At 41.1% G+C, this 16,870-nt stretch overlaps 1 protein-coding gene across 2 annotated transcripts in view; it reads right to left on the bottom strand.

Moving 5' to 3' along the window:
* Positions 1-14,264: 14,264 nt before the first annotated feature.
* GRAMD2B (GRAM domain containing 2B) overlaps positions 14,265-16,870 on the bottom strand; it is a 44,646-nt gene continuing 42,040 nt past the window's right edge. For both annotated transcript variants that reach the window (XM_030005455.2, XM_041121015.1), the window contains exon 14: positions 14,265-15,567. In XM_030005455.2, the coding sequence (XP_029861315.1) occupies positions 15,526-15,567 (42 nt within the window). In that variant the 3' untranslated portion in view covers positions 14,265-15,525. The remainder of the gene's footprint in view (positions 15,568-16,870) is intronic.

The following is a 16,870-nucleotide window of genomic DNA, read 5'->3' as shown; positions in this document are numbered from 1 at the left end:
AGGTTTAAAGATACTGTAAGCACCCTGTTCCTCAATTTCTGCTTTAATTTGGCAAGTCCACTTAGGAGATTGTAAACTGTATTAGCTGTCATTGGGTTATCTCACCCAAGGAAAGCAATTTAAGAATTCATAAAATGTGTCTTGGAGCTCCTGGTATGTACAACATAATGGAACTTGCAGCTTTAATACAAATTCTATCAGCGGCTTCCACTGTTGCATAAACTTAATTACCACTGAGGGTGTAACACCAGCAAATAACAAGTGTTAAATGACATGTGATCAATAATTCATTTGTTAGCACAGTATTGCTTACTGTGAAATGACCTTGACGGGAACAGTCTTGCAAGTAACTTCCTTTCTTCTTGCCATGTTATTAACTGAAGAAAAAAATTCAAATTCTACTAATGTCATTTTGACTGATAAACAGAGGAATTGCTTTTTTTTAATGAATGGTGAAAAATCCAACCTGCAGGCTGTGAGCTGCTGGCTGCTACTCTTCCATTCTATTGCATCCTATCACAGTTTCTAACAGCAGAGTTGGTACGGGAACTGTTTTCAGGAACCAGGAATACTATTTGCCGATAGTAGGCCTCAACTTGGGTTTTTGCAAATAGCTGCCCTGCAGTGCTGAATTTAAAACAACTGGGAAAGTGCTCACTGTTATCTTTCAGAACTAACAGAGCAGCCCATTTGTATTGTATCATCTTGTTTTCTTGTGGTATTTCTGTCATTCAGTTCTATGTGTTGTTGTTGGATGTGTTCAAAACCACACAGCTGTCAGAACTCTTTAATTTGTGGCAGCTGTCTATGTTTCTGTATGAGATTATATGTATAGCTGCTGCATTCAAGACTCATTAGCCTGTACTAATCCACTGAGGTCTGCATTAATCTCAACAGGAGCTATGTAAAAAATTAAAGTGTAAATTACAGGAGACATCTTTGCCTGGATTGTCTTCTGAATTATTTGCCATGTTGGTGCTGCACCAGTGTGTTGGGCATGTATTGCACAAGTGTGTACTTTTATCTTCCTATGTGGAAGAGGACAAAAATTTTCATGGCTTCTATACGGGTAAAATGACTTAGTCGCCTAGAATCAAATTCTTGACTAAGAATAATGGCTTAGCAAAGACTTTTTCAATGTCTTGTATTCACTGTTCTGAAATGTGTATTCCTCGATCAGCAAAATGTGCTGTCATTTGCTGCATGCCTAGTGTTTGAAAACTGATGGATTAATTGCATTCAGTTGTTTGCAAACTTCTGCTGCCACTGAAGTGTTTCTTGCAGTGAAAACCATCTTGTCTAACCTTCATTTTGAACATGGTTGCCTGTGGGTACGTGGTACAAAGGTACATACTTGTTCACGGTCTCTCTTTTCTGCTAAATTACTAGCATTGATTCTCCATTCAGCTCATTGCTTTCCTCCAGATAACAGGGAAACGCTTCTGCATTTTGGGACAGGAATTTGCACAGTAAGGCATAGCAGAGCCTTTTATTTAATTGTCAGGTTCCTCCCGGTGTCGCTGTTGGTCAGGCTAAAGCTTGCCAAGGGGTGGCACAGCAGCCATCCCTCCTGTGCGGACTGGGCTTTGCTGCCTTTGCTAGCCAGCGGTGTAAAACACAAATCTCTTCATCTGAATGTCTTATATTCTGGCACATCTGGGAACACTACTTCTGAGCTGGTAATTAAATATGCTTTATTCTGCAAAAGCTTCAGTTGATTAGTGCAATTGTTTTATAAAACATTAACTCCAAAAGCCAAAGGATAAAAATAATAGTGTTTCAGCTGGGTGCTCACCTCCAGAGAAGAACAAATTGTTCTATACATACTTCACCCAGTATGTTACTGTTCTCCAGCATTATGGCTCTGTTTTCCTATAACCTGATTTCAGGGTGGGGTTAAAGGGTACAAATAGTGCAAGCTAGATGTCCAAACTTCAGAAGAATGCACATCCTTTCCTTACATTAAAGTCTGGAAAGCTGGAAGTTGGTGGTAATTTTGTTTCATGCTTCCCTGGCACTGTCCTTACAGCTGTCCCAAACCTCCTTAGATGCAGTAGTGAAGTAGGCATCACCCCTTCCTTAATCAGGGGAGTGTTATAGAGGTAATAAAATGACAGCATCCAAGTTTAAAAATGAGATGGAGGAAGAACGGAGGATAAACACAATGTCTCTTGTTCCTAAGGCTTTTGTTTAATCCCCAAACTACTGCTGAGTGCTTATCATCTCCTGTCTTTTGTGGATTTTAAGAGGCTACTCACTCATTGGCCTGTAATTTAGACTGACCTATAATGATATAAACTTCTCAGTCCAATGTGGCAGCTGCATTTGAAAAGTACCTAAAACGTGCAGCACATACCTCTTCTTTGAGTTGTATTTCTTCTAACTACATGGGGTTTTTTTACCACAATTGCTGGTATTTTTAACACATTTATCACCAGAAGTATGCAGGATACTCATATAACCCCAGAATATAAACCTCTTTCTAGCTCATATGTGACTGTATTCACTTACGACTGTATGTGCTTACAGTTGTGTTTGGGAAATGAGGGATATCTGTTTGCCCCATGAAGAGTAAAGACATTCCTTCTTACCTTGATTTGACCCAGCCGGCACTTGATTTATGGTCTTGGTTTAAGGCAGAATAAATAGCAGAGTAAGGTTATAGTGATGTTTCATGATACTGTGCAAGTCAAACTATCCTTCTAAGGCTTGGTACGGTATTAAGTCTGTAGGTTGAAAAAACAATGTGAGGATCTTAGCTGAAGGAGAGGGTATGTAGGAGCATGGAGTGACAGCAAAGGAGACAGAAACTTATGGCAATAAGGAAAAAGACAGGGATGGAGCACAAGGTAGGAAATCTGAAAATGGTGAGTCAAGCATCGCTGTTCCAAAGCAGGCTTAACCAACACTGGCTGCTGTGAGCCTGTCTTGCCTGCTAATTTCCTTTCCATATTTTTTGATTAGCTGTGTTACTGATTTATTTTATTTTCCCTGGCCATTTAATGCTGAAGTAACACCCTGCAAAGTCTGACAAGCACCATAGCTGTGCAAGGGAAGCTGCAGGAAGGCAGCAACTGGTCACTGGCTGCAGAAAAAGGAAGGGCCATGAAAGTGAGGATCACGAATTCAAAACCACCAGCAAAGGAGGTGGTGAAGCCAAGGTGAAGGAGACAGGCAGCACTGCAGAGGAGACGGAGGACCTGGTACCAGGCTTTTAGATGCTGGGTCTAATGTTGGGAATGCTGGGGAAGATAAGGTCACGCTATTGCAAATGGCAGGTGGGGCAGAGTGTACAAAATACGGTAGACTGAAAGAGCATGTTTTTTACTATTGTATAAAGGAACAGAAGGATAAACAAATCACCGGATGAGGAGAACAGGAAAAGCAGCCAGATGTAGTTTAAGCTAACACATAAGGCTCCAATTAGGGCAGATAAAGCATAGACAGGCATATTCACTGTGGAACAATATCATCCTAAACCTCCAAATCATTGATTGGAGCATGAATCTTGTGGTAGGACGGGCTATCAAAACTGTGATTAAGGAAAAAAACCAACAACAACATGAAGGAAAACATTGAGAACAGAAGAAGCATTCTTTTTTTGATGGTTGTGTTTCTCTTAATGTTTTCTTTACTGTAAAAATTGTCCCAATGTCATTCAGAATGTTTTGTGTAAAAAAAGAAAAAAACAAAACCAATAAAGCCCCCCCAATTTCTTTGTTCCTTGTCTTAAGATCAGCTCTGATGTATTAATCCATGCATTTCAAATCTCTGTATTTGTTGGATTTATGTCAGCCAATATTTGTCTAAGTACACTAGCTTGCATGCTGATCATATCATTTACTCTTCTGGCTGTTCACTGCCGCCTTCTTTCTGAACAATAAATACTGAAGGTTCACAGAAAGGCTCACCCTTACTGATACTTAGCCTGTGTTACTCCATGTTGTGTTGTTCCTACAGGAAATAGTAAATGCGAAGCATACTTTGCACAAGTCTTTTTATGAGTTCTTCAAATCACAAAGTTCCTAATTACTGTGAGAAGTTTGTCATTCCTCAGAGCATTAGCTTGTTTCTTTGGGGCTTTTTTGAAACTGGGTTAAGACATCGGTATTTCAGAGTCTGCTGGGTTTGCAAAGAGTAAGTGATTTGCTTGGCTTACAATGGCCCTCAGCTAATCGGAAAACATGTTTTGAATTCTGTATTTAAGCTGCTAAGAAAACTTGTTTTGCAATGGGGGTTAAAATATGAGGAAATCGTGATCTTTCATTATTTGCCTACCAGAGATGAACATGAGTTCTGGCATAGAATTACAGTGGATATGACCCAAGTCAAACCAATTCATTTTTCCCCTGAATGCCTACAGACCAACATGTATTTCCTATAGCATCATGACTTTGCATTTGTTTGAATTGTTTATCTAGTTCATCATTCTGTAGCTTCTCATTCCTCAGCACTGAGGTGAGATTAGTCAACCATTGTTATGGTTCAGTTAATCAACAGAGCAGAGCAGAAAATATTTGTGCTCTTCTTTTCTCATTATTCTGGTTTAACACTTTTTCTGTTTGAACTCCGTACACAAATTCTGTATAATTACTCCAGAATTATATTTGCTGGGGGTGAAGAATCTGGATCTCTATGTATCTCTACCAGGCTACTTAATTAAAACTCGAGGTACTAAATTTTGCTTTCTTCCGCTGAGACAGAATGAATACAGTGAGCACAGCCAAAGCACAAATCCAAGTTCTCCCTGATCGCTGTTGTGAACTACTATTGTTCACCTTTCGTTTCCTCCACAGCTCTTCCGCAGAAGAGAAGGTGCGAGGAGCTGTATTTTTCTACAATAAGCTATTCTGCTGCTGTACTTGCCCAAGAAATGAGAAAAGCTGTCTGCCCTTTCTCAGAGCCCGAGCTGCCCTGCTGTGAACGCCTGCACCCACCAGGGCAGCGGGCAGGGCTGGGGAGCAAGCGCGCAGGCATGGTCTCCACCCCTGTCCTCCCAGTTTCCCATCAGCAGAGCCGGTTGCTGGGGTCAGAGGTACCAAATAAAGGCCTGATGCTATATGAAGCACAAACACGATGGCCTGACTGCAGTGTTGCTGAGGGTAAGAGGCAATGTGTGCTCACAGCAGTGCATGAACATCTCAGACTGAGAGGTCTGCTCTTGTCTACAGGATTTCCAGAGAAATTATTATTGTTCTACAGTTACCTGGTACAGTGACTGCAAGGTAAAAGCACAGAGATTTCAATATGAAGACAGCTTGCTTGACACAGTTGTCGCCAGAGCACTACAAAGCAGGATTTTGGCTTGTGCATTGAATTAGAGGCTGAACAGAAACTTGGTTAAACTGCTGCCTCATCCTGCTGGTTCCCACACAGGACCTGTACTGCCTTCTGGGACACTGCTGGTTTCTCTGTGACCCTCCAAACTGCCTGGTAGTGAATCAGCTGCTGTCCCACAGCCTTTGGCTGCCTGATTCAGAGCCAGGCCAGGGAATCTCATAAAATCTAGTTGTAACTTTTTTCTTTTATGACCAGGAGTATGTATGTGTGTATGATGGTCCTATCCAAGCTTGCTCTTAAATATAGATAAGTAAGCGCTGCCAAAAGGGAATTAAACATCCAAAGCAGCATTTTCTACATCTACCCACAGCAGATAAATGTGTTTTTACCCTGGACACTCATGATTTTTCCAGCTTCTTCCTCTGCCAAACTGGTTACTCAGATGCTCTATTTAGCAGAGCTGATGCAGCAGAGGCAATGCAACATACCTTTGCACTCTGGACTTGGCACAAAATAACCCCAGCTGATTTTCCTGGAAACAAATTAGGGATACTGATGGCACAGCACCACAGGTGTACTGGTGGGATTGGGAAGCAGCAGCACATTACCAGGAAGAGAGGGGTGACAGCAGAGCGGCAGTAGTACTGGTCTTTAATGAAGGCAACTGCTGGCAGGTTGGACAACTGTCACAGTCTGCATCGCTTAAGTGCTTAGTGGTAGAGGAGATGGAAATGTGCATGTGTCTGAAGTGACTCAGGCAGCTAGCTGTATGACTAAACCCTTAAGGATCAGGCAATGCCGATTTCTTTACACTCATATTTAATCTCGGGAAAGACACCAGCTGCTCAACCTTACGAGTGGTCCAATAAATAATAATGTAGCTGGCCACAAGTGGTTTGTGAGGTATTGATCATTGTACATGCTAGAGAGGTAGCAGAAAGACAGGTAGTGCAGGTTATTCAAAAAGCCCTGCATGCCCGTGGCCTAGCACATGACTCATGCTATTGCCAATAAAATCCCAGGTGAGCAACTTACTCATCAACCAACCCTAGGAGAGAAACAGGCCAATGGCGTGTCACTTAGAGGAACAAGAAGGACTGAGCCTGCAATAGAGGTGCGAATGGATATTTTATTTTGTTGGGCTCATTTGCACTTCCTGAACTGTGTCCTCACTACACCAACTAGATTTTGGTAGTAAAATTACTGACTTTTTTTCCCTCAGGAAACCTATATTGAAAGTAGCAGGTTGGCAGCAACTTGCACACTGCTGCTTCTCAGGTGTTGTCATTTGCACTGCTGCCAAAAGGCTGTCAGTGCCCTGAGCCAGAAGCCACTCTTTGCTCAGACCTCTGAGCCAGTACACACTCATCCACTGCAGCAATTCACACTTAAATTGCATTATCATATGTGTTATACAATTGTATGTGATATAAAGCAGTGGCAAATGCCCTGGGAGTCCAAATAAAGACCATCACATTACAGAGAATTTCATCCTTTGGACAATTTCTTGATTATAAATTGATTAGATAATCTAGGCTGCTAATACTTACTTTTTGATGGGGCAGATTTTCTACTGACTTTCTCAGTAAGGTTGCCAAAATTTGTTCTTGACTGGTGACAGATACAAGGACAAATACGTTGGAGGAAACATCATGAATTCATTTCAGCACATAAAAGATCTGTGTTTCGTTTGCTCAAATTGCACATCCTCATTACTCTGCAATGATGGCAAACTTCTGCACCACTTAATGTTACACTTTTCATCCCAGCATGGTTGATAAGAATGCTACAGTCTCCTGTGATGAGGCTGTGGATGTTAACCTGTGTACAAGCTTATTTCCTTGTGAAACTTTTTGTGTCAAGTTCAACATAGGGAGGAATAGTTCTCACTTCCTAGGGCTTCCCCAGTCCCTGATGGGACCAATGTGGGATGAGCATCCACTAGAAGCACTTCCCCTCATCCCACAGCAGTGGCACGTAGCTTTAAGTGGTGGTATCACCAGGAGAAGTAACATCTAGCAAAATGGCAAAATAGTTGGAGATTTAAAATTTTCCCAGTGAAGGTACATTATGGTAGGACTTTGTGTGGGGGCGATGGGAGTGCAACTGTTCTGCTGCATGGGGCACTTCCCCAGGCAGAGCCAGGAAAGGGCAGCAGGGGAAATCCTGTACTGCTCTGAGCTTTCCAAGTCCAGGCTCCCAAGCACCCTTCTAGGATGGCCCAGGACACCAGGCAATAATAATTCAGTGGCTAAAGCAGCATAGCTGTTATGTGCTCACTCATCCATGCTTGGGGTGTATTGTAACAAGTTTTTACTTGTTGGGAAAACTGTCAGAGAGAAAAAAAAAAAACCACCATGAAACCACCAGCATGTTCTATGATTTAGACATTAACATCTCTGTTTTTCTAATGTGATTTGAATACATCTGTTTTTGCAGTACATTCTTGCACATATTGTAAAAGAAAGAATGAATCAATTCAGACCAGAATAAATACCCACACTCTGGAAATCAAACTAGCTTAAAGATCTCTCAGTCTGAGAGCTGAAAAAAAAAAAAAAGGTAGGTTTCAGAAAGACAGAAAAAAAGCTTTTGAAAAGAACACTGTATAGTACACTGTGCAGTTGTTATTGTATATCATCTCCAACACAATAAGAACCACATTTTTTTCACCAAATGCAGAAACATAAATGGAATTTCTAGTATTAGTTTAAAGAGCTTATTATAAACATTAAAACAGACCCAGGATTTGATGGCTCTGCTTCTTATAGCAGAGCAGAGCTGATTCATGAAAAAGAAGTGCATGGGAAAAGAAAACTGGTGAGCAGAGAAGGTAAGAGATGAGGGAGATGATTTCTGTTTGGTGTTGGTGCCTGGAGACTAATCTCACTATCTAAAACAAGGAGGAAATAATCCAATGAAGTGTGTCAGCATATAGCCTTGCTTTTGCAGGAGAAAAATGAATATGGCACTTAGCTTACAGTCCATATTATCCTGCTGCGTATTTGCTATGACAGACATGCTTCCAACTTTGACATTAAAGGCTGTTGCAACTTTTTAAAAAAAAAATTGATTTCCATAGGTTGGAAATAGTAATACAGGTCTGATTGTGCTAGATAACTCTATCTGCTTCTTGAGGGAACACAAACCAAAAAAACCCCAACCACAGGACAAATACATTATTCTTTGATAATACTCCATTGCCATATATTAAGAGTAGTTTTCTCTGATGCTTACAGTTGAGGAGTGCAACCAGAGTTGTGTGGAAGCCTAAGTTATCGCTGCTGATGCATTTGGTCCATCTCACTCATCTGTGCCCATGGCTCCTTGGGGAAGCACAGAGGTACAGGGCAGGTGTACAGAGAAATCGCCTCAGAATATTCTTGCAGTTTATAATGTTGTTTCACTTTGCGTGGAATAAAATTACAGAAAACGATAGAGGGGAAAATTAGTAATGTCAGCAATAATCCTAAATTACTATTATTTCAGGCATTGCTCAACAGGCCTGTCTTTGATACTAGGCTGTCTTACAGACCCTTCTTCACATCTCTGGTGGAAAATTAACTATTTTTGGATGGGTTACTATTTAGCAGATCAGCTTTTGGATCCGGGTTACATCCGGTAGCACAAGAAGGGAAATGGAGGCAGAGAATGGGCTATAAGCAGAAGGAGGGAGTAACTAAGTATGGGAGCTCCCAACAACCAGCTCTAAGCAGCCTCATTTCTTTAGTCCTAACCCTAATCCACCTCTTGTGCTTTCATTAGCTCAATTAGATCCCAAACCACAAATAGTTTTTCATGGGAGGAGTTACTGTGATGGTCAAAGCGTGATTTCAGAATCAGAAATGTATAAAGGGACTTGTAAGAGAAGTGTGGAAGATGTGTTACCACAATGAACAAGTTTGTCTTTCAGCTCTACAACCATCTTCCTTACAGCCATTACCATTGATCAGAGTCTTTAGAAGGCTAACCGTTTCCAAATCAGCTAATGTAGATTTTTTTTCTTTCCATGTGTGCTGTTATTGGCATTTCTTGGAACTGTTTTGGCAGAAAACATAGGACATCCCTTCACACTAGTATCATAAGCCAGTGTCATAAAGGGTTTATTTTTCACGATTCACCTGTGAGGGAAGGTTCATGGTTCATTACATAGTTGTGGAAACAGCTGTTAGCACAAGCTGACTTTCTTCCGACCTTGTCCTTGCTCCAGAATGCGGCCACGTGTGCATATTCCTACAATAGCAAGCTGTAAGTGCAGGAAGGATTCAGAGCTGCCCTGTGTGCCAAGTCCAGCATGTAAGGTTATAATTAAGTTACTCATTAGCTTTTCTTCTTGGAAGGAGCCCTTATCTAGCTATCTGTAGATAGTGGGAAGAGCAGGTTTTTAATTTTGTACTTGACAGCACATTGGCATGATTTTCCTTTAATCTCCTGCTAAGCACTGCTAAAATGCCTAGTCAGTGGAAAATTACCTTATCAATGCCATTAAGTGAGAACAGCAGTTGAAGAGGCCTTTATTGTACAGTCCAAACTACCTGCATTGCCAAAGACTAATAAATCCTTGTTATGAAGCCTAATATAGAACATCACACCTCCAGAATAGGATGCAGTTACTATATCATCATGCATCATGATATGAGCTTGCTGTTTGTTATGTAAAGCCTGGGAAAAGATCTCTTTTCAACTTTAAGAATGTAATGAACTTTTAAGGAGTATCCAAATGAACTCAGTACAGAAACTGGCAAGGCAAGAAGGTCACACAGACAATAACATACACTGGCACAGGCTCCACACACAGCAGACCAAAGCAAAAAACAAATGGGGGTGAGGGGGGAAGAGCTATCTAGACCCAATTCACAGAGGCTGGCAGCTAGCAAGCCTAGTCAGTATGAAATGTGTATGGAGGGCAATAATTTCTAGGACACTTTCTTCAGGGAGCTAATTTCCAAGTTTTTTTGGCACAGATGTCTACTTAGTAAACAGACATCCAACTCAGGGTGGTTACTCCTTCCACCAACAGTTACACTCTTAGAAAGGTGTTTGGACCTCCCAGGAGAGGGAAGATTTTTGGCAAAAATACTGCCCATTGTGGGGAAAAAAGGTGAAGTGATTCATGCAAAGCATTTGTAACTTCAATAGGGGGTAGCTGGAATATTCTTATACTTTTTGTATTAGAAACACAAGCTCGGGGAAGGCTTCCCTAACATATGATTGTCTTGGATTCCCACTCGAAGTCTGCTTGCTAAGATGCTGCAGCCTGACCACTTGTTTGTAAATTATAATAGAGATGATACCAGGTATGGAAGAAAGACAAAAGCTGCTGATTATTATACCAATCCTGCTGAATCCTCTCAGAGCACTTTTCTAATCAGTTCCTTCTTGGGATCATCCCCTTTGAGGGTCCTACGGCTCCTAACCACAGTGCACTAAGGATGAAAGCCTAGTCACCCAAATCATTTTAGGTTTAATCTAAGCTGAGTAGGCACAGTATCACTGGCCAGTTTGACTAAATGGAAACTTGAGGGTCAGTAGATGCCACCAGGAGGAAGACCAGAAGGTCTAAAAAACAACTATGTATGTATCAGTGAAATGCCTATATTTTGGACAGGAATAGTTACACACATCATAACATTGTGTGAAGCTCATGGAATAAATTCTCATTAGTGCTGCTGAGTTAGTGCATATAGTGTACATTGTTTTATTACATGCATTTTACTGATTTTTTTGTTGAAATCCAGGAAGGCTACTGATAAACAGGAAATAACTTAAGAGACAATTAAATGAAATTTACTGGCATATATTTTGTTGTGGCTGTTTGCTGAACAACAGGCCATCATGAAACTCTACAATTATAAAATTGTATTACACTGATTTTATAACCCAGGAAAGCAAAAAAAATCCATCCCTTTTGTAAAGTCTCATTACATGCAACCATGTTTAGCAGAAAGCTCCATTGGGTTCAAACCATAAACCTAGAAGTGTCAGTAAATGAGATTAGTCAATTTTCCCTCTTGAGCAAATTTGCCTGTTGGACTTAGTCTCACCAGGCAAACTGAAAGCAGGTGCTGGCAAAATCCTTTCAAATGACATTATTCCTCTGCTGTTTACAGAAGCATATACACAGGCACTGAGCACAAAAGGAACTGTTTGCTCAGTTTAACTGTTTGCTCAGTTTTCTGTCTAAATAGCCAGCTTTTTCATGATCTTCATTGCATGTCACACCTGCTCTGTAAATGCAAAAACTCCTATGTTCTTGGGAACCCCACTAGCAGCTGCAGCTGAACCAGCTGAGCAATAGCCCGCAAAGGCCTAGATAACACCAACTTGGAGATTTATTTAGCGTTTGTCAGCTAACTATTAGGTGGAAGCTTGGAAATGAAAGTGTGGGCATAGCAGTAAGCTGAGAGCATTACTACAGACCTGCATGAAGGTTCAGGTGAAAGCAGTGATAGTACTAAATTCAAACTCAAACACACAAAATTGTTCATCTTTTCTGCAAATGCTAGTGGGAGTTACTACCTTTCATGTTCTGCTGAGAGGGGGCTTTATAATATTTCCCCTTCTTAGAGTGGTGGCTGCATCCTTTGCACCAACAGTGTCACAAACTTGATACCCCTCAGCAAAAGCCAGTTCAGGCAACTAATTTGGCAGAAAACTAATTCAACAATGCCTCAACCCAACCCAAATCTCCAAATCCACATTACTTTCCTCATTTCTGCTCTCTGTGAAAATGCACAAGAAAGTAACAACTGGGAATATGAAAGAGGGGAGAAACAGAAAGGAGGACTCTTCCTCTTGATGGCAGCCTGAAGATAGATGAATTCCAAAACATCAGAAAATCATGCCTATAATATACTTCCATGTTTCTCCCCACTGCCCTATGCCCAGTGACTACTAGCTATTTGATACACGTTCATAACAGTGAGGTGGAAAAAAACACTTTAAATTAGTCTTGCCAGGCCAGGATGTAAGGAGTCCACTTGCTGCACATTGGCAGAATCTATGGGGAAAAGTCAGGTCTTGTCCATGGCTCCTACCCACAACTACAAAAGTGTCTTGGGAGTTTCCTCAAAATTAATTTTCTGAGAAAATCAAGCATCTGTTTGTTTGTTTTTTTCCTTAGAATAAGCGCTCATGTAACTGAAGAAGGTTGGGCTAAGACTGTTGAGAAAAAATAATTGGGTCACCAATTACAACTAGAGAAAACACTAGTGATGTGCCCCTGTTGCCTTCCATACATCTGCAGTTTCAAAGTGTCTTGCCAGAACCTGGTACTACTACTAGGTCCTTCATGGCTGGTGGAACCCAGCTGTTATTCCAGCCTCTATGCCGTGAGGGACAACAGAGAGAAAAAAATTGGAAAAACAAAGCCAAAAGAGTAAGAAAATTGGCTTTTTAAATCAGATTTCCAGGCAGCCTATGCAGCAAAGTATAAGTGATTATTATTAACACTGTGTGCTAAACACATGGCGTAGATTTCCGACTTCCCTGAAGTCACACATCTTTCCCATTTCTGCAAACTAGCACTTCACCTTTGCCAAACAGCAAAAACCCCTCCTCGCAGCCTTTGTTTGCACTACCTACCACAGATGCTGGGAGGAGAAGCCCCCTTACTCTTTGCCTGACTCTCACCCTCGCAGGAAGCAGCTTTTACTTGCTCATCACTGCTGTTGGTACTTCCATCCCAAACAGGATTGGGGCAAACCCCTCCTCTTCAGTCATAAAATTGAATCACAGGACTGAAACCACTCCACGCACACTTCTAAACTTTGCCCCCACAGGGTCTTGCATGCACTCTGTCTCCCAGTTTGGAAGTACCACAGTACTACACACTGCCCAACCGCGCACTGACTTCCGAACAGTACAACATCCCTGAGACATCCTCCTCCTCCTTCTCCCTCTAGGAAAAGGAGGAATGAAGGTACCAGCTGAAGAGCAGAGAAGAGGTGGCCACACTGACTTGTGTTAGTGAGCTGATGTGACCAGAGTCACAAGCACTAAGCACCAGTTCTTTCTTTGGAGTGTAATTTGCTTCTCCTCCATTTGAAAGACACTGTTACACCTTTGCTCAGACTCACCTCCCCTGGCACACTGCCACAACAGGCTAAAGAGCACGCATCCACCTCTGATTATTCATTCACTCTGGTAATTATTTTGTTCGCTTATGGCTAATGATAAGGGGTGAGCCTGCCTGCTTTACATAAGGCACGTGCCAAATACTATCTCTCTGCCCTTGTTTTCCTATAGCAAAGCACATCCTTGCTGATGTAATGGAGTAACAGTAACTCAGTTCAGCTGCTGGATATAATCAAGTTTCCTTGATAAAGGTGACCTGTGGCATCAATTTTTAAACCATAAACAGAACTACAGACTTCTGTTACTGATACAGAATTAAAAGGGAGGGAAGTAGAAAAGAAGGGAGACGATGAGGTCAGAGTCCAAAACATCGCATAAGCTGCGTAACTGGAAGAAGAAGAGAGTAGGGAAAAGGACAGAAAGGAAGAAAAAAATAACTTCTATAGTTTTCTTGTGAAACTAAGTATTCCAATAAATCTCATAATAGCTGAGGAAGGAAAGGCAGAGGCTGCAATAGGGAGAACAGTCAAATCTCAGATTTCTGACAGACCATGCTCAGATGGAATCTTGAGCCAGGCAGACACATTACAGAGCACAAAGGGCTCTCTGAGCTGCCTCAACATTATGGTACTCATCCAATATCCACTTGAGAAAACTATTAAAATTTCCTCAGAACTGTGGGGGCCAAATTTGCTCCTACTGTTCTGTCACTGCAGTCTGGGAAGACCTTGAGTACAGCTGAGTAGGAGGAAGCACATCAGCAGGATGCAGTTCTAACCCTTTGTATTGGGTACTGGGTTTTGCACAAACTTTGTGCTGTGAGGTATGAGCCTCATGAACATGAGTAACGTGTTTGACTAAAACTGATGGATGGAATTGAGTTCATCCAAATTATAGTACAGAGTTGCTTGTTTTAAAAAAGTTTATTTAAATAAAGTAGGTACATTTCACAGAAATGGTTATAAAATGCATAGCATATTATAAACAATACTGTTACTTTACAGATACCAGTTGTTATTATCCTAAATGCTGCTTTTTAAAAACTAACCAGCCTGCCTGGTGAATCAGAAAGCTAAAAATCCCCAGTTATCCCATCTTAGGCACTGTGAAAAAAAATAGTATGATATAACAAAGCAGGTGTCCACTTTTTCATTCACTCTACCAATTGTTTGTATTGCTGCATCATTAATTCGCCAGTTCCTATTATGTGGAAATACCTGGTCCCTGGAGTCACATACCAAGACTAGATTTCTATCAACTGGAACAGAAATTGCACTTGCTCAGCCAAACAAAACCCCATGCAACTCCAAGGAAAGCTGACTGAGGGTCTTCACACCAATTAACTTAATGGACTGTACGTGTGAACAAAAAACCTAGCAGTTTTTCGAAGCTGTGCACACCCATACTGCTACTCACAAGCAACTTGATTCTAAGTCATCAAGTCCATACATATTTCAAGCTTGACTTCAATGGAAATTGAATGCCCAGTAGGAACAGACCTTACCCTCATCGGTGATGCAATGCCATAGAAAGTGGAATTGAGCCTTTTTACAGCACTTGAGAACTGAGCACACCTTGAACATTCAGAACTTCACATAATCAAATCCAGAGGTGTCTATTTTCTGATCTTTGGGATGCCAGGGCACAAAGAAGTAAAAATGAAGAGCACAGCACCGATCATAACCACAGCTGAGACAGATACCAGCTCATTCACACAACACTTCAGCACATGAGTCATGACTGAAATTCTTCCCATTTACGCTTCTATGACAATAGGCAGAAAGCAAATGCTGAGGTAAAAGGAGATACACCAGGTTTGCACTGGTGTAAGCGAGTCTAGACTCAAGCAAGTTATAAAATCCATTAATTCACACATAATAGAGAAGGAAAAATCCCCTTATTTTCAAAACACACAGATACATGTAGATCAAAACATACATGTTTTCAAAACACATAGATATGTGTAGATCAAAACGTATGTTTTCAAAACATATAGATACATGCTCAAGAATAAACTGACTTTCTGCATTATAACATGAGCTTTACAGTAGTTTAAGCTTGGCTTGGACTGAAAATAAAGAAGCTTGAACTCTGACCAGCAGAGCTCCTTTGGAACCGTTTGTCAAGAGAGAAGAATGAGGTCTGAAGCAGTCCAAGAATATCGACGTTTCATTCACCATCTTCAAGTAGTTTTTGTAAGTTGTTCTGTATCTTAGAAAAAGAGAGAAAAATAACTGGGAGGCAGGAAGTATTATACTGCATTAAAAAAAAAAAAAAAATCAAGACATACTCTTCAATATACTCTGTGCGCATGTTAATTCTGTCACAACTATTCATACCGATGGTAGTCATGTTAAATGCTTGCTGCACTAGAGTCAAACGAAACATCTGGATACAATCAGTCAGCAGCACACCTAGCTTTCATATTACAAGTATCACCTGCAATTTCCTCCTCTCTCCTTCATTAGGTGTGAGAAAATAAGGTAGAAAAAAAACTAGGTCTAGAAAAGAAGGGACAAGAAACCCCATTATTTCGAACTTGATCAAAACCCAGTAAAAGCCTCAAACTTCAAAGTCGCAGCTCTTACGTTTAAGTGGATAATTCAAATAGTTTTGTAATGGCTTCAACTACATGGCTGGCTATGACGTGTGCAGCAAAATAAGGTCTTCTAACCACTAGCAGACATGTCCCATTTGCCAGATTTAGTGTACTGATTGTGGGTTATCTTCCGTTAGTTATACCGAAGGCAATGCCAGCCAGTCACATGCTCAAGGATGATTTGCACAGACCTATTTTACACAGCCTATTTATCCTCTTTTCATCTCCTTGCCCTTGAAAGCAGAGAGGGGGAAATATAGTGGGTCACATCCCCTAGTACACATTCTCTATGTCTTAGTAACTAGAAGTCACTGGCTACAGAAGGTTTAGTCACAGCTACTTTCAGGCTTTAATTTGAGGAGCCATTGCACTTCCTGTTCAAGGATACTACTTCCTAGTCCTACCTCATGATTTCTAGCCCAGACGCACACCTTTTTCAAGAGGGGCATTTTGGGAAAAGGAAAACAGTAAGCGCCTAATTTTGTAAGAGTCACTTAATGCACACACAGGAATTTCCTTTTAACAAGGTACATTAGAGTAAGGGAACGAGTAACATCAGGCCACATTTTCCCTCCCCCATGTAATGCTTTATCCTCTGATAGACATGGTGCATTTTAGCAACCTGTTAAATACACTTAAATGCCAAAGCAAAATTCTGCTAAGCTATGGTAATTCCTTGGCTCCAAGTATAAAGTAGAGCTTGTAAAAATCACAAGGTCACACTGAAAAAGTCATTGCAACATACTCTTGCACTAAACATTTTTTAACCTAGATAATTTCTGTGCTCTAGTTTGCAATGCTGCGGTCACACAGGAAGCAAGGGGAGAGACGACAAGTTACACTGGAACTTTTATGCTCCCTTTGCTGCTGAAGCCAGCTGCAGCCAATTACTAGCACTTTTCACTCAGGCATATG

The sequence above is a fragment of the Aquila chrysaetos genome, chromosome Z, assembly GCF_900496995.4.
Source record: "Aquila chrysaetos chrysaetos chromosome Z, bAquChr1.4, whole genome shotgun sequence".
Taxonomy (NCBI): Eukaryota; Metazoa; Chordata; class Aves; order Accipitriformes; family Accipitridae; genus Aquila; species Aquila chrysaetos.
This window is presented reverse-complemented; position numbering and strand designations above follow the sequence as displayed.